The 26,848-nt window shown below is 39.5% G+C and overlaps 1 protein-coding gene across 1 annotated transcript in view; it reads left to right on the top strand.

Annotated features, from left to right (window-relative positions):
* The window catches only part of smtnb (smoothelin b), a 56,022-nt gene that overhangs the window by 21,962 nt on the left and 7,212 nt on the right, over window positions 1–26,848 (top strand). Inside the window, exons 4-10 of the mRNA XM_056746610.1 lie at window positions 8,553–8,628; window positions 12,061–12,240; window positions 18,595–18,657; window positions 18,746–18,809; window positions 22,192–22,326; window positions 22,408–22,528; window positions 22,869–23,020. Coding sequence (XP_056602588.1) covers window positions 8,553–8,628; window positions 12,061–12,240; window positions 18,595–18,657; window positions 18,746–18,809; window positions 22,192–22,326; window positions 22,408–22,528; window positions 22,869–23,020 — 791 coding nt within the window. The remainder of the gene's footprint in view (window positions 1–8,552; window positions 8,629–12,060; window positions 12,241–18,594; window positions 18,658–18,745; window positions 18,810–22,191; window positions 22,327–22,407; window positions 22,529–22,868; window positions 23,021–26,848) is intronic.

Raw genomic sequence — 26,848 nt, 5'->3', positions numbered from 1 at the left:
AATGCAAACTATATCACTTGCTTTTCACACATTAAGCACATACTTTTCCATAGGTTTTGTCTTGTATAAATGCCGCTTCTTACCGCCTCTTCTCTCAAAATGAGCAGACCCCTTTTTATAAGGGTTTGTCTTCTGTGAAAGCACTACATGCATTAGCCGTTTCTTGTAAGTGAGCAGACCCACTTTATAGGGCTCTGCCTTGTACAAATGCAACATATTTTGGCACGTCGTTGGTCCTCCTTGCTCATATCAGGCACCCCCTGTAGGTCAGTGGTTAGAGCCACATGCTAATGTGTGGTAGGTACAGGTTAGTTTCCCGTCTCAACTCTACATTATTTATATAGCGCATTTTAAAATTTTTATTGTTAAAAAGCAGCTGTACATGAGACATATTAACTATAAACAAAACAATTAAAGTTATACCTGTAAAAACAAGAAAAAGATGAAAACACAGAAGACAGACATACCAACATACAATCGTCTCGGTTACGTCTGTAACCTCAGTTCCCTGATGGAGGAAACGAGACATTGTGTCGAGCCGACAGATGGGGTTCGCCCTCGAGAACCTATCAACTCTGACTAGTATAGAAGAGGCCTGCCGGTCTCCGCCCCCGGATATCCGGTATAAAAGGAAGACGGCGTGCATCACTCATTTACCTTTTGTTCTGAAGAGCCTGAGAGCCTCCCACAACTACAGCAGAGGACGATATGTGTTGTGGCATAAGGGACACAACGTCTCGTTCCCTCCATCAGGGAACTGAGGTTACAGACGTTACCAAGACGTTCCCTTTCTGTCGGTCTCTCGATCATGTCACAATTTCTAGCGAAGCGACGGTAGCAGGCCTAGGCATGTCACTACACGGCTTCGCGAAACTGTAACCTTCCAGTGTGATGTTCGGGGGGTCCCAGTGCTTTCTTGGAGAAAGATGGGACACCCTGACCAGTAACCTTTCACGGACGGAGGCCTTGGAACTCTAATGGCGAGAGGTCATCTGGATCGGGTTTACACCTGGTTAGCGCGACTTCCTTAATTAGGGATGCGCTCCAGAGGCCACTTCCTACCCGGGGGGAGGAATACAGTGGATATAGATATGGTCTCGCCCTTAGGGGAGATCACATGGAACATGCGGACTGAGTAGTTAACCGCGAGGTGGAGGTCCACCTGTTGGAGGTCATGGGTTACCAGGAGTGGGAACCATCTCATGAGGATACATAAGACGGAACAGCCCACGGAGGGGGTGTAACAGACGTCTGGTAGCACTAGGTCCGGTTAGAGCTATCTGTGATAGTTCATATGTTCTCCCGGCCTAAGGGGGAACGCTGCTCTGCCCAGACGACCCCAAGGGGTTGCTTGCTTAGTGATGGATGGGATGCCTGTTCTTAACCATGTGGTTGGGTAAGAAGGGAGGTGGATGGGATGCCTGTTCTTAACCATGTGGTTGGGTAAGAAGGGAGGTAGATTGCACACTGACCCAACCCGCTGGAGGGTGGGGAGGTGGTTTCGCAGGCATACGCCCCCACCTGATGCCAGTCCTACATGTTGCAATGCAGGACGTGGGCTGACACCGGGTTTACGCGAAGGTTGTAAAACCTTGCAAAGGTTTTGGGCATAGCCCAAGCCACAGCTCTACAAATGTCTGCCGATGTCGAAGGGGTCCTGGGCTGCTGGGAAGCAGACGTCGCACGAGGCCTCTGGGCGGCTGAGTCGAGTCGCGGCGCGATAAGATATAGTTAATCGGCTCTGTCTGCTTCTTCACCGTCGAGAACTGCTGAGCGAAGTCCTCGACGGTGTCACCAAACAGCCCCCCCTGCAAGATGGGTGCATCGAGAAAGTGGACATTCTGGGTTGTCACTCATTTGCGTAAGGTTTAGCCAGAGGTGTCTCTCTTGGACCACTAGCGTGGACATCGTCCGACCCAGGGTCCGTGCCGTCACCTTGGTCGCCCTTAGAGCGAGGCCAGTGGCGGCACGGAGATCCTGCATAATACCCGGGTCGCCCGTACCCTCGTGGAGCTCTCATAACACCTTGGCCTGATGGACCTGCAGGATGGCCATGGCGTGAAGAGAGGAGGCAGCCAGGCCCGCAGCAGCTTAAGCCTTCGAAACCAGTGATGCCGAAGTCTTACACGCTTTGGACGGTAGGCGTGGCCGATTCCTCCAGGTGGCAGCCGTCTAAAGGGCAAAGGGCGAGAGCATGAGAGGACGATGAAAAGGTGACTTTTGCAAAAGAAAACAGTTGATTTGTCAAAAGCTTGTTTTGTGCACATTCAACTTTCAGAAACATGGTATTTGCAATGCACACTGTTTTTGGTAACACAGAGCATGAGAGGACCATGAAAAGGTGTCTTTGGCAAGTGAAAGCAGTTGATTAGTCAAAATCTTGTTTTGTGCACTTTCAACTTTCATGAACATGCTTGTAGCACTGAAAAATGCTTTTTGTTACACAGAGAATCAGAGGACCACGAAAAGATGTCTTTTGCAAGAGATAACAGTTGATAAGTTAAAAACTGTTTTTGTGCAGTTTCAACTTTCAGAAACATGCTTCTAGCAATGAAAACTGCTTTTTGTTACAGAGAGAATCAGAGGACCATGAAAAGGTGTATTTTGCAAGAGAAAACAGTTGATTAGTAAAAAGCTGTTTTTGTGCAGTTTCAACATAAAAGAAACACGCTTCTTGCAATGAAAACTGCTTTTTATTACCAAAAGCATCAGAGGACAATGAAATGGAGACTTTTGCAATAGAAAACAGTTGATTAGTCAAAAGTTGTTTTTGTGCAGTTTCAACTTTCATAAACATGCTTCTTTCACTGAAAACTGCTTTTTGTTACACAGAGCATCAGAAGACAATGAAAAGGTGTCTTCTGCAAGAGAAAGCAGTTGATTAGTGAAAAGCTGTTTTTGTTCAGTTTCAACATAAAAGAAACATGCTTCTTGCACTGAAAACTGCTTTTTGTTACACAGAGCATGAGAGGACCATGAAAAGGTGTATTTTGCAAGAGAAAACAGTTGATTAGTCAAATGCTTGTTTTGTGCACATCCAACTTTCAGAAACATGCTGCTTGCACTGAAAACTGCTTTTTGTCACACAGAGCCTCAGATGACCATGAGAGAAAAACAGATGACATATCACTAACGGTGCTAGCACTAGCGGACATCGGGGCCTTAGGCACCGACGTCACAGCCCGGGCAGCAAACGAAGTGGTGGCTGGTTCCCGGGGGAAGACAGCCACCCGTTACCGCAACTTCTGTATGACCATCTGCCCACAGTGCGGTCAAGATGTGTCTACGAAGGCTGCCTCAGCGTACTGGACGCCCAGACACCTGATGCAGCTATCGTGTAGGTCCCCCTCCTCGATGAGGGTGAAACACCCAAGAGAACAGCGGGACATGCCAGGACTTTTTTAGAAATTTCTCTAACACCTCTGGAACCGCCGAGATGCCCAGGCGAAGGTCGGTGCAGGGTGGGACGATCCGCTTCTCTACGTCGTAGATCCGGCAATGTACTTGAAGAATTCTTCGAATTCGAGTTGTTCCTAGTCATGAGCGATGGCTCTGAAGAACAAAAAGTAAATGAATGCTGCTGAAAATGAAGTCTTCCTTTACACCAGCTTTCCGGGGGCGGAGACCGACATGTACATTTCATTAGCCAAATTTCATTGGGCTCCTCTATAGTAGTCAGAGTTGATAGGTTCTCAAGGGCGAACCCCATCTGTCGGCTCGACACAACGTCGAGAGACCGACAGAAAGGAAACGCTCCACACACACAATATGCACATGTACTAACACACATACACGGACACACACGCGCACACACACACAGACCCGCACACACACAGACAAGCACGCACACAGACATGCACACAGACAAGCACGCACATTGAAACCACACATTTATGATAAAGGTGGTGAGGAACCCAAAACTCCAATCGAGAAAAAAAACCTCAGGAAAAAACCCATGCCAAACCAGGGGATTCCAGTTCCCCTCTGGCAAAAGCTGCTGCCTCTGCACAAGCTCGACAGTGCTTGCACAACAAGGCTAAATAAATAAAAAAAAATGTACGAATAAGGTAAATTATAGATTTAAGATTATCATTAACAATCTAATAGCATTTGAAGTGTTGTAGAAAAATTGTGTCAAGTTGCCGCGTCCTTTATCAAGCTCTATCATCTCAGCTCTTGTCAGGTCATCGCTTCCCATTCTCAGCTCTGCCATCAGGTCTGGGCATGAACTGCATCCTGCAGTAACCTTGGAACAAAAAGACAAGACTGGCTGAGAGTAGAGTACTGTTTTGCACGCTTTGATGCAACAAGTACATCATTTTGTTGTTGGATGTGTTCCTGGTTCCGGTTGATATAAATAATGCAGCCTAAATCCTCTGAGGATTAATATTATGGAAGTGTAGTGTATGCAAGATTAAAAAGATGCGTCTTTAGTCTAGATTTAAACTGACAGAGTGTGTCTGCCTCCCGGACAGTGCAGGGAAGAATATTCCAAAGTTTAGGCGCTAGATAAGATAAGGATCTACCACCTGCACTTGATTTTGAAATTATAGGTATTAGTAACTGACAGGACGCCTGAGAGCATAATGCACATGGAGGATTTTAATGTAATAGAAGTTCATTCAAATACTGCGGCGCTAGACCATGTAGGGCTTTATAGGTAATAAGCAAGATCTTAAAGTTAATGCGATGCTTTATAGGTAACCAGTGCAAGGTTGACAGAACCGGGGCAACCACCTAAAAGTGCATTACATTAATCTAGTCTTGATGTCATGAATGCATGAATTAATTTCTCTGCATCTGACAGGGACAGCATATGACGTAGTTTAGATATATTCTTAAGATGAAAAAATGCAATTTTACAGTTGTTGGCGTCATGGCTCTCAAATAACAGATTACTATCGAAAACAATTCCAAGATTCTTAGCTGACGACGAGGATTTTATGGAGCATCCGTCAATAGTTAAGCAGTATTCTTGGTTGTTATCTATGGCGGTTTTTGGTCCAGTAAATAACACTTCTGTTTTGTCCGAGTTCAGAAGTAAAAAATTATTACTCATCCAGTTTTTTAAATCAACTATGCATTCCTTTATTCGATGGAGCTGCTGGGTTTCATGAGGCTTCGGGAAATATAAAGTTGAGTATCATCAGCATAACAGTGAAAGCTAATTCCGTGTCGCTTTATTATATCTCCTAGAGGTAGCATATAAAATGCGAAGAGCAGAGGCCCCAAGACTGAGCCCTGTGGTACATCGTACTGGACTTGCGATTTGCGGGACACATCATTGTTTATTGCTACAAATTGAAAACGGTCAGATAAATAAGACTTAAACCATTTCAATGCTATTCCGTTAATGCCAACGTACTTTTCGAGTATGTGTAGGAGTGTGCTGTGGTCAATGGTGTCAAATGCAGCACTAAGGTCTAGCAGCACCAATAACGAAATACAGCCACGGTCAGACGCTAAAAGCAGATAATTTGTAACTCTGATCAAAGCAGTCTCTGTACTGTAACATGCTCGTAATCCAGACTGGAATTCTTCATTAATGTCATTCCTTTGAAGGAAGGAGCATAACTTAGTTGAAACTACTTTTTCAAGAACTTTAGATATAAAAGGTAAATTCGATATAGGCCTGTAATTCCCCAGTTCTCTTGGGTCGAGTTTGGGTTATTTGACAAGGGGCCTTATAACAGCCACCTTAAATGCTTTAGGCACATGTCCTAATGTCAGAAGAGGATCTATAATTTCGGGGAGCATTTCTTTCAGTAGTTTTGTAGGAATAGGGTTAAGCACGCATGTTGTTGATTTGGATGATCTAATGATTTTAGAGAGTTCCTCTAAATTAGTTTTCTTAAAGTTCCGCTCCATTTTACGTACGCTTTCTTTATAGCCTGAGTGTGTTCATTATACCACGGTGTTGGGCTGCCATTTTAATCTTTTTTAAACGCAGAGGAGCAACTGTGTCTAATGAGAAGGTAGAGTTAAAATTTTCAATAGTAATCTCAAGATCGTCATCGTTTTTACTTATGTTAGATATTTGAGACAATTCAGGCAGATTGTCGAGAAACGCATCTTTGGTAGTTGAAGTAATCGTTCTATATTTGTAACAAGGAGTTTGATTTGCAGCCGTAGGCCAGTGAAGCGAACATAATATCAGATAATGATCCGAAATGTCTTCACTCTGCTGAACGATTTTAACATCGTCCACATTTATACCATCAGATAGTATTAAATCTAAAGTATGATTACGAAGGTGAGTGGGTCCTGACACATGTTGACTAACGCCCATGGAGTTAAGAGTGTCTTTGAAAGCCATTCCCAAGGCATTTGTATCATTATCTACATGGATGTTAAAGTCACCAATGACAAGGACCCTATCTGCAGCCAGTACTAGTTCTGATAAGAACCCACCAAATTCTTTAATAAAATCTGTGTGGTGCCCTGGAGGCCTATATACAATAGCTAGAATAAATTTTAAAAATGTTTTGTCCTTAGTATTAGCCGTTGATACGTGAAGTACCATGCCTTCAAAAAAATTGTATTCGAAATTAGACTTCTGAGAGGTTATAAAATATTATCGTGAAGTGCAGTGACACCTCCCCCTCTACCTTTTAGACGAGGCTCGTGTTTATAGTAATAATCTTGGGGAACGGATTCATTTAGAGTAATATAATCATCTGGCTTTAGCCATGTTTCTGTCAAATAGCATGTCTATTTTATGATCGGTTATCATATCGTTAACAAAAAGTGCTTTATTTGAGAGTGATCTAATATTAAGCAATCCGAGTCGTAACCGTTGATTATCTGTATTTTGTTCATGTTTGATTTGTTTAACGTTTATTAAATTACTTTCAAGAGGTTTATGCATTATCTTATGTTTGCTAATCCGGGGGACAGACACAGTCTCTATTTTATGTTGTTTGTGAGAAGGGATTATTAAATGTTGTATATTTAGTGTATTCTGTAACGTGAGACGGCAAGCAGACAGTTGGTTAAGCCATTCTGTCTCCTTCCTGACCTGGGCCCCAGGTAGTCAGCCTTTAGCATTATTAAACTTTTTAAAACTGTGTCATTACACTTGCTGGATTCACCACAGAGAGTTTGCAATAATGGTTTGTAATTTGCCCTCTCGGGCCAACATTCCCGGAGATCCTTGTACGGTGTCTTTCGTCTATGCATAATTTCGTCACATGTGTACTCACAATAGTTCAATAGATAACACAAAAACCATAGCGCACTTGTTCTGTGAATAGACGGGTATAGTTTCATCGGTTGTTCTTATCTCTTTGTTATGTTTATTATGCTAATGTAACTTAATACCTGTATGGTGTATAATGATTTATGGTCGTACTTGTCAGCATTTGAGACCCGCGTTCGGGGATCTTCTGTCCGGTTCGCGTTACGGGAGTTTCCACAAGAAATAACAAAATGACCCAGCACCCGAAATGTATCAAAACATTTGAACACCGCCTCCATTTGCACTATTTGTGTCTGTTTATGTTCTAATTTGTTAGGTGTTGTATCATTTGCCATGTTATCTGTGTTTATTATGTGATACTGATGTTCAGTGAAGATTCTCACCAGTGCTCTGACACAGGCCACAACTCAAAACATCAGACTCATCCGCGCATTTGAACAGTACCGAATCACAACTCACGTGAAGAAATACCTCCGCACATCACCTGCAGTAGCAATTACAAACTGAGACAATTTTCAGTCTTAATAACAACAATTAACATTTTCATGTTATTTCAGCCATACTTATCTCTAGAAAGTAATTTTACCTGCTCCATCTTCCGTAGAATAAAGTTTAGGTCAGATTGTTTAGGTCACAGTAGCTGCTTTCTGTCTAAACCAACATAAACTTAATGGTTAAAGGTGTTGAATTACCCACCATATACAAAATTTGCACTAACAAAACAATTAGCACACCTTTCTAATGCTTACTTTGAACAAGAAAAAAGTTATGCATCATGAAATGTAAATGTCACTTTTCTTAAACATGTCAAGACATAATTACAAAAAATTTTTGATTGTTTAACAAAAATTATAAGTCAATTGTTTGCGTTGCTTGACAATTTATTGCCTTAATGAATGTTTTGCTGATAGAACCTAATTCTAAGAAGAAAGTGATTTTTCTGAATTAGAAGGTTCATCTGGATTTGGCCTGTTCCCAAAAAATCCCCTATTACAAAATACAGAAAATGTTGTTATTGAACATTTAGGGTCTCTGTATTTTTTCATGTCGGCTATGAAAGATTTTTGTTCACCATATTACTTTTGCTATAAAAAAATGCAAAAAATTGGAAGCTCAAAACCTCAAAACTACTCAGAATGCAGATAGAATCTTATAATTCCAAGGCGACAATGTGTATGGGGGGGACAGAATTTTTGCACCACTTCTGGAGAATGACATGACATAGGTCAAATATATAAAAAAAATGTTGCCATGTTACACTTACTGAAAACTTTAGTGCCATTTATTAAGTTTACTTAATACCATTTACCACCATTTAAAAAATTTACAATGTTTACATTGTTTGCTTTTACAGCTTGATGATTGTAAGGATTTTGATGAAAGGAAAACCATAAGGGCTGCAATAAGAGAACTCAGGAAGAAAAAACAAGGTAATTATAAATCTACCTTCTTTTTTGTTTTACTGAAATTATTATACCCCTCTCCGAAATCTGAAGAAATGGAGACTGGAGAGAGAGTCGAGCAAGCCGATAGGATCACTATCTCTCCCTCCACACACAACCTAAGGCTTTGCCATGACTCCGCCCCAAGACCAAGAATAGACATGACATGATGGCGGAATCATGAAAGGAAGTGCTTAAATGCAGAAGCACAACTTTTATTTCCAGCCAATTAATGTGCCAGGACTAGGGTTGGGTATCGTAAGAAATTATCCGATTCCAATTCCAATTCCCACTTCCAATTCTGCTTCCATTTAAAGGAACATTTTTTTTTTTACTATTTCGCCTTCATGAGTGTAGTAAGCAATGCTGAGCAATGCTAGTCCATCAATCACATGTGCTTCAATGTTGTTGTATTTAAGTTCAGAACAACTTTTTTGAGTTAGTTCTATAAACTCTGGGAAGGCATAACTTGTGTTAAGTGCTTACACCACTACTACCACAAGCCATGATAAATGGACCTCCGATATTATGATTAACCATGGCAACGGCACCAAAAAAAGCAACATGCCATCAGAAAGTGCTTGAGAGCGAGGAACAGTTTTCTATGAGGGACCGTTTAGGCCTTAATTATTGAAATGACTCTTACAAACACTAGTGAAATAAAAACATTGATCGAACTTAGTGAAATTCATTCATACATATTAATGAAAAGCATCTTACAAACACGAGTGAAACCATACATATGTATTACTGTAATCTTTTACAAACACTAGTGAAATCTATGCATATGCATGCTAAAAAGCCTCTTATAAACACTGGTGCACTTATGAGTCAACATATTTCAGATATAGGTGATGAAAGATTTGGTAACACTTTATAATAACTGCACGCTATGAATCATTAGTTAAGCATCAGTACATAGTTAATTAATCATATATGAAGCATTGGCCCCACATTAATAGACATTGGTAAGCAGTTTATAAATACAGCTATAAATGCTTTGTTCTTGATTTATAAGCATGTATATAATATGCTTAATAATCAAATTTTCATACTTTATTAAGGATGAATTCATCATTTCTAAATTAAGGATTACATTACTTACAAACCAGTTAGTTAGGAGTTGTCAGTGGTTCATGACATCATTTAAAAAGTGTAAGTAAATTATTAATAAACTCTTTGAATGCACATTTATACATCTTATTATTCTGACATATAGTAACAGTTACTTAATTTGTTAATAAATGCTTTTTTAACACACATTGTGCTGTAATTCATGATTAATTAAGGTTGTTATAAAACATTTACTAGTTGTTAGATAAATATTTTTTGTGAGCTCATCTAAAGTGAGGACTATGTATGCATTAAATTGTAAAGCATTTACAAATGAGAGTTGCATATCACTTCACAGTTATATTTTTTCTGGAGGTGTGCAGGAATTACATTTTTTCAGAAGTGTATTTTTCATTTTATATCAATTCATTTAATGTTAATTTATATGTTTGGTTGTACAATTTTAATTTTGCAGAGGTTTATTTTTTATTTTACATTAAATCGTTTTATATTCATTAATATGTACAGTTGTACAGTTTAATTTCTTGAAATAAATATTTCTATGTTCTGTATCCCTCTTTGTTGTGTTTTTCCTATTTCTGTTAAGAAGATAACTGAGCCTTTAACTCTCATTTGTAAATGATTTACAAGGCATACATAGTCCTCACTTTAGATGAGCTCACAAAAATAGTTAACTGACAACTAGTAAATGTTTTATAACTACCTTAATTAATCATGAATTACAGCAGGAATGTGTGTTAAAAAAGCATTTATTAACAAATTAAGTAACTGTTACTATATGTCAGAATAATAAGATGTATAAATGTGCATTCAAAGAAAAAAAAAGATTGCAAAGATGTTAAACATACCAAGAGACACCATAGGAAGCATCATTCCCAAATTCAAGGCAAAGGGCACTGTTGAAACGCTACCTGGTCGTGGCAGAAAGAAGATGCTGACTTCGACTGCTGTGCGCTACCTGAAGCGTAGAGTGGAGAAAAGTCCCCGTGTGACTGCTGAGGAACTGAGAAAAGATTTGTCAGATATGGGTACTGAAGTTTCTGCTCAGACAATACGGCGCACCCTGCGTAATGAAGGCCTACATGCCAGAACTCCCAGGCGCACCCCCTTGCTGTCCCCAAAGAATAAGAAGAGTCGACTGCAGTATGCCAAAAGTCATGTGGACAAACCACATAAGTTTTGGGATAGTGTTCTGTGGACTGATGAAACAAAATTAGAACTGTTTGGGCCCATGGATCAACGCTATGTTTGGAGGAGGAAGAACAAGAAAAGAACACCTTGCCTACTGTGAAGCATGGCGGGGGGTCAATCATGCTTTGGGGCTGTTTTGCTTCTGCAGGTACTGGGAAGCTTCAGCGTGTGCAAGGTACCATGAATTCTCTTCAGTACCAGGAGATATTGGATGACAATGTGATGCAGTCTGTCACAAACCTGAGGCTTGGAAGACGTTGGACCTTTCAACAGGACAATGATCCCAAGCATACCTCCAAGTCCACTAGAGCATGGTTGCAGATTAAAGGCTGGAACATTTTGAAGTGGCCATCGCAGTCACCAGACTTAAATCCGATTGAGAACCTCTGGTGGGACTTAAAGAAAGCAGTTGCAGTGCGCAAGCCTAAGAATGTGACTGAACTGGAGGCTTTTGCCCATGATGAATGGGCGAAGATACCCGTAGATCGCTGCAAGACACTTGTGTCAAGCTATGCTTCACGTTTAAAAGCTGTTATAACTGTAAAAGGATGTTGTACTAAGTACTAAGATTGAATGTCACTTGGGGGTTGAATAAAACTGATAATGATGTGAGCTCAGAAAAGACATTTGTGGTTATTTCATTATAAATGTTATGTTATATTTGTCTGACCTACACGTGCCTCTTTGATTTAATTGTAAGCAGGATGACTGAATGATCATAATCAATGTCAAACCGACCAAAACAATCAATTTCAGTGGGGGTTGAATAATTTTGAACACAACTGTACAGACATGTCTTGAACAACAGCAACCTCAAAGAAGACACGAATGTCAGCGTCTACACAGCTTTTGTCTCCTTGAGCGTTTCCATCAGCGCTGCCTTCGCATAATACTCAATATTTAATGGAGTGACTTTGTTGCCAACTCTACAGCCCTCGAGTTAGCGAAGGTCACCAGCATCGAGACTATGGTCCTCAAGATACAGCTTCGCTGGACAGGGCACATCGCTAGAATGAAGAAACCTTGGATACTGATCTGCATCCATAATGTGTATTCATCCCTTGTCTAATCCACAATTGTTCTCCACCTTTATCCTAATATATTTCATATTCTTCATGTTTCTATTCTCATGTTCTTCATTATTTTTGTCTGCAGATCGGAGAGAGAGAGAAAGAAATATCCATCTGCAAGAGCTCAGACAGCAGAGGGAGCAAAAACTTCAGAAAGTTCAAATGAGTGGAGATACCAGTGAAGCAGTAATTAAGAAGATTGACAGAACTGCAGGTGGCTCCACCATTCGTCAGATCACGAACTGTGTTTCCCAATCACAATCAGGTAACACAGCATTATTGTAGTTATTGGCTATTATATGGATTTGAGAGAAAATCTGTTATAGTACATTCACCCGAATTAAAAAAAAAAATATTCAGTCCAATTTTTTCAGTTCAAATTTGGATTTCTATGACGTTTTATAATTTTGCCTTGTTGAACAGCTGTTGTATAGAACATGCATTGTAGAACAAACAGTAGAGACATAGGAGAGAAACACTGTAGAAATAAGGGAAATAAATAATGATGGAACTTTGTGTGCACTTGGTTAAAGAGACAGATTGACAGATTGTCTCGGCCTACTTTTTGTACAAGTTTTGGTGCTTGATAGAATAACTTATTATACCAACCTCACTTTGAGGCTAATATTGTGTAATATTGTGAATACTATATATTCCTCAAATTTTTTTTTCGAGGAATATAGGGAAACCTTAAATTTCTCAATATATATAGAGAGCATCTAGAGACATTTCTGTGAGCAGGGGACAAGATTCAAAAATCTATATTGAATGCTCGAGTTCCTTTGACCCTCAGACGACACTGCAATAAAAACAGGTATGATTCTGTAATGTAAATCACTGCACGGGCTGAGAAACACCTTTTGAAATCTGTTCTGTAAATACATTTGACTCTGCCATTAACAGTGTAACGGGTTGCCTGTAGGGGATTGAACCCGGATCCCTGGCATTCAAAGTGTGAGATATTATTTACTTAGCTTGTTGTCCCGAAGATGTGAACCTAATAGCAGAAGAGCATAGAGTCGAGAGGCTTTAGTCATCAAGTATATATCTTACTTTGAAGATATATATTACTATATCTGATTATTGTCTGATATATATTACTTTGAAGACAAAAAAAAGTTCAAAACAAACTTGGCAAGCCGTGCATCCAAGAAAAGGAGTAACACAAAAGTATACACAAGGGTCTAAAAACTCAACATTAGACCACTTAACTCCAAAATGATCTTAACACAAAGGCAGTGAACTAACAGACTTTTGAAAGGTCAAAGCACAGGTGTAGACAATGAAGAGTTATTGCATGAGGGAATGGTGACCTCTACAGGACTGGAGCGACTGTATGTTGTGCTGTGATGGGACCATGTAGTTTCAGTCAGATTGTGGGAAAAAGTATTAAAAGTTGACGATCGCAGAAAAAGTGGAGTGCGATGAATAAAAGAGTCTATTGACTGAGTATATAGATATTAGTGACCGAACATACAACTTAAATATTAGGAGACTCGCATGCAAAGGAGACTACCATCAAACGCTACACACTGGACCAGGAACAGGAAGTTTGTGACTGAAGTCTAAAAGCTTGTACACACCGGGAAGATAATTGCAAGCGCTTGTCGCTAGCTTTTTTCAAGACATTTTCCGGCGTTCATACCCAAACAATTTGCACTGGCAATAAGCAGAATGAAAACATGCAAATTCACACTCTGACAGAAATATGTTGCTCTAAAACCTTCATATACCTTTCAGCATTCACAGAGCCTTCGAAAACATGCAAGCTGCCCATACCGTTTGCACTAATGCACCCCCATACCATCGGATATGCTGGCTTTTGAACTGAATGCTGATAAAACGCTGGAAGGTCTCACTCCTTTTTAGCCCGGAGGACACGGCGTTCGTGATTTTCAACAAGAATGTCAAATTTGGACTCATCTGACCATAGAACACTATTCCACTTTGAAATAGTCAATATTAAATGAGTCTTGGCTCACAGGACACGACGGCGCTTCTGGACCATGTTCACATTTGGCCTCCTTTTTGCATGATAGAGCTTTAGTTGGCATCTGCTGATGGCACGACAGATTTTGTTTACCGACAATTGTTTCTGGAAGTATTCCTGGGCCATTTAGTAATGTCATTGACACGATCATGTCGATGAGTGATGCAGTGTCGTCTGAGGGCCCGAAAACCACTGACATCCAATAAAGGTATTTGGCCTTGTCCCTTACGCACAGAGATTTCTCCAGTTTCTCTGAATCTTTTGATGATGTTATGCACTGTAGATGATGAGATTTGCGAAGCCTTTGCAATTTGACGTTGAGGAACATTGTTTTTAAAGTATTCCACAATCTTTTTATGCATTCTATCACAGTTTGGAGAGCCTCTGCCCATCTTTACTTCTGAGAGATGCTGCTTCTCTAAGACATCCTTTTTATAGCTAATCATGTTACAGAACTGATATTAATTAACCAAATTAGTCGCTAGATTTTCCACCCAGATGAATCTTTTCAAAACTGCTTGCTTTTTCAGCTATTTGTTGCCCCCGTGCCAACTTTTTTGAGACCTGTAGCAGGAATCAAATTTGAAATGAGCTCATTTTGTGCATAAAATTTAAACATTTATCAGTTTATACATTTGCTATGTTATCTATGTTCTATTGTGAATAAAATATTGGGTAATGTGATTTGAAATTCCTTTAGTTTTAATTCAAATTAAAAAAACATCCCAATTTTTCTGGAATTTCCGGAAGATTTTTACTTTACTTTGTGTCTTTAGACCTCTTGAGTCAATGTATGTGTTTACCTTGTTAGTTTCATCCCTGTTACATAATAAAATGACTTCAGTTTGACTTTATTTAACTGAAGGAAGTTTTGACACATCAAGCTTGTTCATTTCATCAATGCACTGGCAAAGGGAATCAATAGGCCTGTAGTAATTGGGAGAGAGGGCTAAGTAGATCTGAGTGTCACCTGCATAGCTGTGGTTAGCAATTTGATTCTTTTTCATTATTTGGCCAAGTGGGAGCATATACAAATTGAACAGAAACGGTGCAATAATTGAGCCCTGTGGAACATCATATGCCATGGTTGTCCACTCAAATATGTGGTATGACCCTTTTAGGACCAACTCAGAAAGCCCTACCCAGTTTTCCAGTCTATCTGTCATCGTTTCCCTCTGTATCTCCCCGTGTTCTTGCGTCTAGTAATACCAGAACTGATATCTTGCCTTAATCAGAATGTAATCGAATATCGTGTATTATCTTTATATAAATGGCATTGTCTTGTGATGGTGACAGAAACCAGAGCGATAATTGTCCAGGTAGCCATTTGATTTTAAGAAGTTGGTCAGCTGATTGAACACAACCGTATCAATGATCTTGCCTATAAAAGGAAGATTTGATATTGGTCCATAGTTAGACAGTTTTTTCTAGATTGCTCTTTTTTTAGTAGAGGCTTGACAACGGCAGCTTTTAGGGACTCAGGGAAAGTTCCTGACAGCAGTGGGATATTTACTATTTTTAGGAGATCTGTTTATAAACCGTTTAACACTCTTTTGAAAAAGGCTGTGGGGAGTGTGTCAAGGCTGCATGTTGAGGCTTTAAGATGCTATACGATTCCCCCCAAGGTTTTGTGATCAATTGTCTGAATTTCAGATAAAGTTTTTAATTTCTGAGGCTTTTGTACTGAAGACATATGGGGCTTTTCTGATTGCCATGCTGATATTATTGATCGTCTCAAGGAAAACAGTTGCAAACTTATTGCATTTGCCATCTGAGAGCATTTCAAGAGAACTTGACTGGGGATTTGTTGTCACTCTACAGTAGCAAAAAGAGTGCGGGTGTTGTTTATGTTGCAGTTAATAAAGTTTGAGAAAAAAATTTGTCTAGCTTTGCCTAATTCCAGCTGTCCCCCTATCATTCTCAGAGTGACGTCTAATAGTCAGTAGATTACACAGGTTTGCCATACAACTGGAAAGGGCCTTAGTTTTTCTCTCAGGACAGATTTTGGGAAAGCTGAAGTGAAGCATTGGGTTCTCACTTGTTCTTTAAACATTTGTGATTGTCCAAGTGTCAATCCCACTGCTGATGTGAAGTCCTGTTGTCACTGTCACCAGGTGTATGTAGGTAGAAGAGGATTTTGTCCTTAACCACTCTTTCAACTAGTTTGATTGGGTGGAGGCCATCTGTTGTAGAAAGTTGTCTATAACTCCATAGTAGATTTAAATTGTCAATGAAGTTCAATCCTCTCATGTTGCAGGTGTTTTGCAACCATGTAATCAGACTGAGTAGCCAAGAACACATATTTGTTCCTGGAGCTGGGAGAGGTCCACTGATGAATGACTGAACTTTCAGCTTTCCAAACGTTTCAAAAAGTTTGTAAAAAGATTTTTAGGAGCTCTTACTGTTCTTTTCGAATATCATTTTCTTCACATGTATGACAATCTGATTTACAGACTTACAGTTGAAAGAAAAAGTATGTGAACCCTTTGGGCTTACTTGGATTTCTTCATAAATTGGTCATAAAATGTGTTCTGATCTTCATCTAAGTCACAACAATAGAGAAACACAGTCTGCTTAAACTAATACCGCACAAACATTATACGTTTTCATGTTTTTATTGAACACAACATGTAAACATTCATAGTGCAGGGTGGAAAAAGTATGTGAACCTTTGGGTTTAATAACTGGTTGACCCTCCTTTGGCAACAATAACCTCAACCAAACGATTCCTATAGTTGCAGATCAGACCTGCACAACGGTCAGGAGAAATTTTGGACCATTCCTCTTTACAAAAGTGTTTCAGTTCATCAATATTCTTGGGATGTCTGGTGTGAATCGCTCTCTTGAGGTCATGCCACAGCATCTCAATCGGGTTGCGGTCAGGACTCTGACTGGGCCACTCCAGAAGGCTTATTTTCTTCTGTTGAAGCCATTCTGTTGTTGATTTACTTCTATGCTTTGGGTTGTTGTCCTGTTGCATCGTCCATCCTCTGTTAAGCTTCAGTTGGCGGACAGATGGTCTTAAGTTTTCCTGCAAAATGTCTTGATAAACTTTGGAATTCATTTTTCCATCGATGACAGTAATCCGTCCAGGGCCTGAGGCAGCAAAGCAGCCCCAAACCATGATGCCCCCTCCACCATATTTCACAGTTGGGATGAGGTTTTCATGTTGGTGTGCTGTGCCTTTTGTTCTCCACACATAGCGATGTGTGTTCTTTCCAAACAACTCAATTTTGGTTTCATCTGTCCACAGAATGTTTTGCCAGTAGTGCTGTGGAACATCCAGGTGCACTTTTGCAAACTTCAAACGTGCTGCAATTTTTTTTTGGACAGCAGTGGCTTCCTCCGTGGTGTCCTCCCATGAAGTCCATTCTTGTTTAATGTTTTCCTTATTGTAGATTTGTCAACAAAAATGTTAGCATGTGCCAGAGATTTATGTAAGTGTTTACCTGACACTCTAGGATTCTTCTTCACCTCATTAAGCATTCTACGCTGTGCTCTTGCAGTCATCTTTACAGGACGACCACGCCTAGGGAGTGTAGCAACAGTGCTGAACTTTCTCCATTTGTAGACAATCTGTCTTACCGTGGACACATGGACATCAAGGCTTTTAGATATACTTTTGTAGCCCTTTCCAGCTTTATGTAAGTCAACAATTCTTGATCGTAGGTCTTCTGAGAGCTCTTTTGAGCGAGGCATGGTTCACATCAGACAACGCTTCTTCAGAACAGCTAACTCAAAACTGGTGTGTGTTTTTTATTGGACAGACCAGCTTTAATCAACACATCTAATCTCATCACATTGATTGGACCCCAGGTTGGCTGATTCCTGGCTCCAATTAGCTCTTGGAGAAGTCATTAGCCTAGGGTTTAACATACTTTTTCCACCCTGCACTATGAATGTTTACATGTTGTGTTCAATAAAAACATGAAAACGTATAATGTTTGTGCGGTATTAGTTTAAGCAGACTGTGTTTCTCTATTGTTGTGACTTAGATGAAGATCAGAACACATTTTATGACCAATTTATGAAGAAATCCAAGTAAGCCCAAAGGGTTCACATACTTTTTCTTTCAACTGTATGTTATGTCAGGATGTTGTACAGTTCTGTGTATACATAAGCAATCATTGCTATTTCTCGCCTGTTTGAGTGTGGGCAGCCGTGCTATTATTAACAATGTCAACTCTCGGCAGTAGGCTGGTAGACCACTATCCCAAAAATTCCTGGTTGCTGAGTATTCCAAAAGTTTTGAAGTAATTCCATGAAACTTTACTATTAGTTCCTAATTGTCCAGTCTGTGTTTAAATAAGATAAAGTGGAATGATAATAGATTACAAAATGACCAAACATTTTGAATTCAATATTACATTTTGCCATATAAAATGAATATATATATATTTTTATATATCTTTCAGTTCTATCCAGTTAAGCCATACTTTTGGTGAATATCTTTGTATAGTTTTAGTTTTAAGCCTTTATGTTTCAACCTTCCTAACAAAATGTGGAAATATTAAAACTTATTATGGACTTTATCTCAAGCCTTTAAACATTTTAATCATTGTAACTGTATTATGTGAGTAACAGGTTTTATTGATTCCGTCCAAAGTAACATGGTTTGTGCTTGTTTAGATGACCCTGTCAGGACTTCCCTAAGCACTATAATGGAAGTCAGCTATGTTCAAAAGTCAGACAGTAGGTTTATGCACTTAAAGTGTTTTAGTCTATAATAATGTATCAGTCCCCATATCAAACCCATTGTTTTCTCTTTTTTCCTTATCAGAAGGCACAGTGAAAACTAAGTCCTACAGTTACTCCAGCAGCACATCAACTAAAAAGATCGGGAGGTGAGTGTATGGAAATATTTTCCAGACTACCTTTTATAAGTAATTGCAAATTGATTAAATTTTTTTTTTGTTTTATATTTGTGGACACATGAATTTTGACATACATTGTTGTCAAACAATCTAAGTCCATTTATTTTTACATTTATTTGTTATTCTGCAATCTCACTTCCTCTGCGTCACATATGAGATATGTCAAAATACAAATGAAATTGCAATTCCCTTTGCTTTTACAAGCACCCCCATAGTATAATTACATCCCCAGCATAGCCAAGGTTTAAAAATTGGTGAGGTCTGGGGTGGTGTGTCAAGAATTGTGCTATAATATTACCAATGTAAACTTAGTAGATTTTATAAACTTAAATAAAACCTTATACGTGTGAACACAGTGTTGTGGCAAATCAATTTCCTTGGTGCTAAAAGAAATCTCATAGATTTGGGTTCAGGTGCCAAGAGGTCAAAACTCGAGCAAACAAAGTGAGATGCTTCAAAGGTCATCATCTGTCTATACAGCATTTGAGTCCTACATTTACAGGGATGCACATAAGTGGTGCGCAGGTGCGCATGCGCGACCAACTTAAAAATACGCTCTGTAAATAAGTTTAGACCGCTCATTTGCGTACTGACATGGTTGAAACCTTTTGATTCACAATTTCTGTTTTAGACCGACTAAATGTAAATCTGGATAAGATTTCCGTTTGAACTGAATGCTGCTAATACTATTGATGTCTCGTTTGTTCCCGGTGTTAAACGGGACTTGGGTGTAAATTATGAAAAACAGAGTATTGGTAGCTCCGCCTGCGTTGGTTCTGCTTTCGTTAAGCACACGCAGCCTCTGTAAATGTCTGGATCTGCACTGCGCTGCACGTCTAGCAAAACACCGCTTCTCTTAAACTTTCTAAAAGGACAAGCTTTTAAACTTGACAAGTTTGTGTTTCTGTGCTATACTCGATCCTAGCTCCGCACCGCAAGTCTCCATGTGCGCTCGCAAGTGCACTTCCCAGCAAACTGCCAAAAAACAAAAAGGTTGTTGTTTTAGGTTTCAAAATTGGTGTTGAAAATGTATATATACTAAAGTAAAAAGAAAAACAAGAAGAAATACATAATCATTGTATTTTAAGTGTACTTTAAAATAATATAAATATAGTGTTATCCCATTTTTTTATTTTGTTTATTAATCATTAAAAAGTGCCTACTTTTTTACTGTTATTTTTTAAAGCGGATTATATGATTTTTCACACTATGTGCAATGTGAGCACCAAACCGAATCTTCAGGTGCTCTCTTGAGAACCAGATAGAAAAACATATCAAATCAAATCCCTTTATTGTCACTCAACCATTTACACAGGTGCAACAGTAGGTGAAAAACTTGGGTGCAGTTCCGACCAACATGGCAGTATGACAGACATTTCTTGAACACATTTACACAGTAAACATTTCTGTACAAGTTTTAAACATTCAAATAACTGGTTTCATTTGTCTATTGCGCATTTCCCCAAAATAATTCTGGCTTGTCTAGACGACCCTTTGCATACATAAATGTTTCTGCTTATTGGCCTTCTTCTGCATCATCCCTCCATTGAGCCGTTCCTTCTGCAAATTGTGCTAGACTATGGAACAATGTACTGTTGGAGATGGTCTGTGGTTTGTCTGTGACCATTAGTCATTCTTTGCTGTAGCCTTTGAGACATATTTCTCGGCCAACCAAATCTTCACTTGAAAATGATTAAATTCCTGTGGGCTTAAATTTTTTAACTATATTTCCGATTGTGGAAACAGTGACCTTAAACCCTTGTAACTTTTTTGTTTCCTTCTCCTGATCCACTTGACAAAATATCATAGTTTTTAGGTTATTAGGAAGTTATTTTAAGGTAACTCTCTATGAGAGACTCAAGGGAAACCACAACTAGCAATAATCTACAATAAAAAAAATTTTTTTGCACCTTAGTTTCTAGTGTTAAGGTTAATCAAATCAATATTGTGTATTTGTTAAAATTTTCAGTAGTACAACATTTAAGCACTCAACTATTAAAAAAACAATGCAATTGAAAGCGTGCCCAGACTTTTGCAGAGCCTATTTTTCATATTTGACTTTCTTTCAAACAACTAAATTCTGCTACTTGAAATAAATCTGTCTGCAGCTTTCTCTAAAATCTAAATGGTATGTCACTACAATCTTGTTCTTATAAAGAAAAAAACCTGAATTATTATGCAGCCTCAGAGGGGTGCCCAAACGTTTGCATAAAACTGTACTTATTGTGAAATAAAAACAAATAAATTCAGTGCAATTCAATATATATGTATTATATGCTCGTCATAAGAGCAAATCTCTTGTATGTAAAATAAAACATAAGGAATCCCACCTTATTAGTATTTTTTCCTAAATTACAAGCCACCCAGCATTTTCACTGGCCACAATGTTGCCCTTAGAATATTATGTTTTATATGATTAAAGTTGACAATAGTATGCTAAAATTGAATTAGGCAAAACCTTTTTAAATGTCCAGTGTACACACCCAAATCGTTGTCAATATTTAGCTCTGATAACTTTGTCTATAGACAGTTTTATACAACTACAACATGAACAAAGATTACTCCCAATCCATGCTTTTGTGTCCCAAACTAAACTTTTGGTACATGTATGCAAAGAATAGAGTTCCCTCAGATTATTTCTGATAACAAGCAAAAGAGTTAAAAAACATTAGCTAACAAGTTAAAGCTATGTCTAGCCAGTATTCTTTTTTGATACCAGTAAAAAAACCTAGGGCTGACTGGTCGTATGGATCACCGGGAGTTTTCCTGGTGGGATGCTGCTCATGTGGGAACTTAAACGAGATCGCGAACAGAGCCAGGGCGCATGTGTCTGATAAAAACGTCTTGGTTACGGATGTAACCTCAGTTCCCTGCTGTTTCGGGGCAAAGGGTGGCCAAAGGTGCTATCACCTTGATCTTTAAGTCTTGATCTGGGAACCATTAGTAACCCAAGCTCACGAGATCTCAAGGTAAAAATAATTCTACTATGGTAGTCAATGGGGTCCACAAACTGTTTGGTTTCAAGCATTCTTCCAAACATCTTTCTCAGTGTTCATCGGAACAAGGAAATTTATACAGATTTGGAAAAACTCAACAGTGAGGAAATGAGGACATCATTTTTTGGGGGTAAAATATCCCGTTAATTTTTTTACACGGCCTTATGTCAAATGAAGTAAAATGGAGTTTGAATTATGGTTTGATTTTTTATATTTGGCATTTAGAATAAACATAATTAACGTGATGGAAAACAGCTTTGTTTGGAGATATATTCTTGTGTTTAAAATGTATTTTGAAGTACATCTTGACATTTTGACCTTGAGAATGACATTTATCACTATAACGACTCTTGTAGTGAAAATAGGACATCAACTCTTGATCACAGACAGGCAGAAAGAACTCAGCTAATAAGGGCTCAGACTCTGCCCAAGACATCGGCAGCCCTTGCACAAAAGACCATAGCTGAGAAGCTTGAGAAAGACGCTGTAAGGTAAGCCCAAGGTATCGAATAAGAGTTTCTCACATCTAGTTGTCAGTACATCCTATTCACCATTTTTTCATGTTCAAGTAGCAACTCTGCAAATACAAAAGTGAACAAGGTGCAGCGTTCCACCAGCCTTGTTGTCCCCAGTGCAAACTCCATCAAACAGATTCTTCTAGACTGGTGCAGATCCAAGACGTATTCCTATGAGGTAAGCATTAATGGAGAATCAAAACCTCCAAACCTTAATGATCTTTATGATTCATTAGTATTCTCTGACAAACAACATGGCATAATCCAAAGTTTAAGTTTCTCATTTACAAATAATATTTGAGAGGTACAGCAGTCATGTAACTGGATGTTGCATATTGCCTAGCCAAACCCAAACACCATACAGTGCCTTTGAATATGTTGATTTTGACACAAGCATGAATAAGACATGGTGTGGCAAATTAAAATAGTCATTTTTGAGTGAACTGTCTTTTTAAGATATGCTATACTTATACAATAACATGCTTGTTGCTTGTCTTCGTCTCTCACACATCATGAAGAATGTGAGCATTCAGAACTTCTCCTCTAGCTGGGGTGATGGTATGGCATTCTGTGCTCTGGTGCACAACTTCTTTCCAGAGGCCTTTGACTACTCAAGCCTTAGTCCCAGTAACCGTAGACAGAACTTTGAGGTGGCCTTTAGCACGGCAGAGTGAGTATATTTTAATCATTTTGAATGTTCCTTAATACGCTTCAGTTTTTTTACATGTACAATTGTAAACTTAGTTCTTAGTTGATAAATGCTTTTATCCAAAGAGACTTAGAGTGCATTCATTTTTTATAAGCAGTGTGTTTTGCCTAAGAATTTTACTTAAATTTAAAAATATTAATATTAAATATTAATTAATATTAAAAATGTTTTTTACACACAAATTTTATAACTAAACATTTAGATTTTAGATTACAGTACGAGAATGTAGTTGAGTAGACGGGGCGAGACCGTGGTTCGAGACCGGTGAGTAATTGTGAATGAGCGCCAGCTGTGCGCACACCGGGCTCGAATCACGTAGGAGATTGGGAGCATATAAGAGAACTAGCGACCGGACCGTCGTGGAGAAAGGACCGGGCCTGGACACATGTTAAGTTTATATTTATGTTTGTGTTGCCGGCAGTCGTCCGTGAGGGGCTGCTGGCTGTTTATTTTCGTTGTTTTTATTTTTATTAAAGTCTGTTTAAATGTTTGCCGATTTCCGCCTCCTTCCTTCCATATCTTGAATCTTGTTACAGAGAACATGGCAATTATGAGTACATTTGACACAAATTTAATGGTTATAAAATACTAAACTAATACTGCTGTAACAAAGCATACTTGTGAGACGTGGGTGGATCCATTCGCAAAGTTTATTAAGCAAGACCTGAGTTGTAGGCCAGGCAATAGTCCAAAAAAAAGGTAGTCAAACAAACCAGGCAAAAAAAGTCTAAAACTCAATAGGAAAAGAGTGCAGCAACACACAGGAATTCATAAAATATCCAACTACAACAGAAATGCAAACCACAGAGATTACAATTTAACCCAGGGCTTTCATCTCTGTGCGGATTTGAAGAGGAGATTAAAGGAAGACGGATTTCTTCACTCCCACTGGTCAATACGAGTACCTGGTAATACCGTACAGACTTGTCAATGCTCCCTCAGTGTTCCAAGAGTTTATGCATAATGTCCACCAAGAATTCCTTCATCAGTTTGTGCTTGTCTATATAGACAATATCCTCATTTACTCCAAAGATCCCCAAGAACACCATCACGTTGCAGAGGTCCTCCAGCATCTGCAGGAACAACAACTCTTCCTAAAAGCAGCTTTCACCAGACCTCCATGCAATTCCTTGGGTATAACATATCCCAAAAAGGGATTATAGTGGACGAGTGAAAAGTGACTGCAGTTCGAACCTGGCCCATCTCAAACACCTTTAAAGAACTCCAACGCTTCCTTGGATTTGCAAAATTCTACCATAGTTTCCTTAAGGACTTCAGAACCACTGTGACTCACAGACCTTATAAGAAGCAAGCGGAAATCCAAGTCATGGTGCCCCTTGGCCACTGAAGCGTTCAACTCATTGAAGAAGAAGTTATCATCAGCATCGCTCTTACGTCATCCAGACCCCACCAACCCCTTCATTGTGGAAGTGGATGCCTCCTCCACTGGAGTGGGATTGGTGCTGTCACAGTGGCAGGGGACGTCCCCTGTACCATCCATGTGCCTTCTATTCTCAGAAACTCACCCTGACGGCGGGCCCGATAGGCGGTGTTCTTTTCCAGATTCTATTTTTTAAATATCAAACCCCCCAGGATCCAGTGCACTGGTCTCTGCAACTTCATTTATCACAGTGGTATTGTCCAAAGACATGAGAATTTCTCTCTTAGTACACATGAGCACATGAATGCCTCAAGGTGCTTCTGGGTTAATGTGCTCCTGAGCCTGTTTTTCATGAATTTCAATGTTGAGAAGCTTCTCTCACATGCTACTTGTGTGCTGGACAGTGTTAATAGCAACTTGTAGGGGAGCCCAATCACATAGTAGGCATCAGTTAGAAGATTGTACTGAGAGAGGCGAACACAAATGACAAAGTTTTTCACAAGGAACGAGGTTTGCTCTCTAGTTCCACATCCTGCTGTTCCATGGAAGGATACTCATCACTTTCTTGTAGCATTTCACTAGCTGCCCTGACAGTGTAACCCTCCAGAGGGGACATCTTTAGTACGTCCCACAGAGATGAAAGGCTGTCCATTTCGCTACAAAATGTGTCACTTGGAGCCCCGCCTTACAATTTAAGCAGACATTTGCTTGTTTCTTCCAGAGCTGATCTGGGTAGTGCCTCACATGAGCAGTTTCTCGGATCTAGACAGGCAAAATCTGAGAAAAGTTTTGCATTGGCAGAAAATACTGCTTGTTTATTTTTCTACAATGACATTGTGTACTTTAACTTTATTGGTATCAGCTTATGCCAGCTGCTCATCATCTGCCAGCTCTCCTGGCATCCTTTTTCTTTTTTTATCCTTCTCTCAGAAAGGGCAACCTGCACTACAAGCTCACAATCTTTCATTCTCTTGCAACTTTTCATTAGCACACTCTACAATCTCACCAGCTGCACACTTAACTCCTTCAAATTCCACACTTCAAAGAACACTTCCTGAGACCTTCCTCTGTCCCCTCAACCAGACGTTGAGCTGTGATGATATCCATTCCCTTTGTCTGTAAGAATTTTGAAAGAGGGGATGTAAGCTCTCTGCCCTGGCCCTAACAGTTAGTTTTTATGTACGGTCATCAACAATGGTGTCTAATGTCATAAGCACTTCAAAAAACAAGCCTCCCTGAGGATTCCAAAAGCACCCAACAACTTTACCTATCCTTAGCCCACCACCTAGTTGGCCCTGTTGGGCACAGTCGTCTGTGATGCTTGTCCTGACTCTTCTCTTCCCTCTTCTGCAAATGCGCTTGTATGAAAAGTGCTATATAATTAGGCAGTGAAAACAGAGAAGATGTGCATAACATCAAATATGAACCTAATTGTGGAAATGCTCAGAAAGGAGTGTAGAAAACTCAACTCAACTCAACTTTATTTACATAGCGCTTTTTACAATTTTCATTGTTACAAAGCAGCTGTACATGAGACACATTGAATACAAGTATGAATTTGAAAGCAGCCCCCCCGGCCAGGCAGATATGCAAACAATATGCAAACGGTGGTGAGGAACCCCAAACTCCCATCGAGAAAAAAAACCTCAGGGGAACCCAGGCCCAACCAGGGGATTCCAGTTCCCCTCTGGCAAAAGCTGCTGCCTCTGCACAAGCTCAACAGTGCTTGCACAACAAGGCTTAATAAAATATAAAAATTAAGGATTTAAGATTATCATTAACAATCTAATAGCATTTTAAATGTTGTAGGAAAAACAAAGTTGTCGCGTCCTTTATCCAGCTCTATCCTCTTAGCTCTTTTCAGGTCACCGCTTCCCATTCTCAGCTCTGCCATCAGGTCTGGGCATGAACTGCATCCTGCGGTAACCTTGGAACAAAGAGACAAGACTGGCTGAGAGTAGAGTACTGTTCTGCACTCTTTGATTCAACAAGTACATCCTTTGTTGTTGGATGTGTTCCTGGTTCCGGTTGATCTAAATAATGCAGCCTAAATCCTCTCAGGATTAATATTATGGAGGTATAGTGTATGCAAGATTAAAAAGAAGAGTCTTTAGTCTAGATTTAAACTGACAGAGTGTGTCTGCCTCCCGGACCGTGCAGGGAAGAATATTCCAAAGTTTAGGCGCTAGATAAGAAAAGGATGTACCACCTGCACTCGATTTTGAAATTCTAGGTATAACCAACTGACAGGACGCCTGAGAGCGTAATGTACGTGGAGGTCTGTAATACAATAGAAGTTCATTCAAATACTGCGGCGCTAGACCATGTAGGGCTTTATAGGTAATAAGCAAGATCTTAAAGTTAATGCGATGCTTTATAGGTAACCAGTGCAAGGTTGACAGAACCGG

The sequence above is a fragment of the Triplophysa dalaica genome, chromosome 4 (assembly GCF_015846415.1).
Source record: "Triplophysa dalaica isolate WHDGS20190420 chromosome 4, ASM1584641v1, whole genome shotgun sequence".
Lineage (NCBI taxonomy): Eukaryota > Metazoa > Chordata > Actinopteri > Cypriniformes > Nemacheilidae > Triplophysa > Triplophysa dalaica.
The sequence above is the reverse complement of the archived record's forward strand: the minus strand, read 5'-3'. Positions and strand labels throughout refer to the sequence as shown.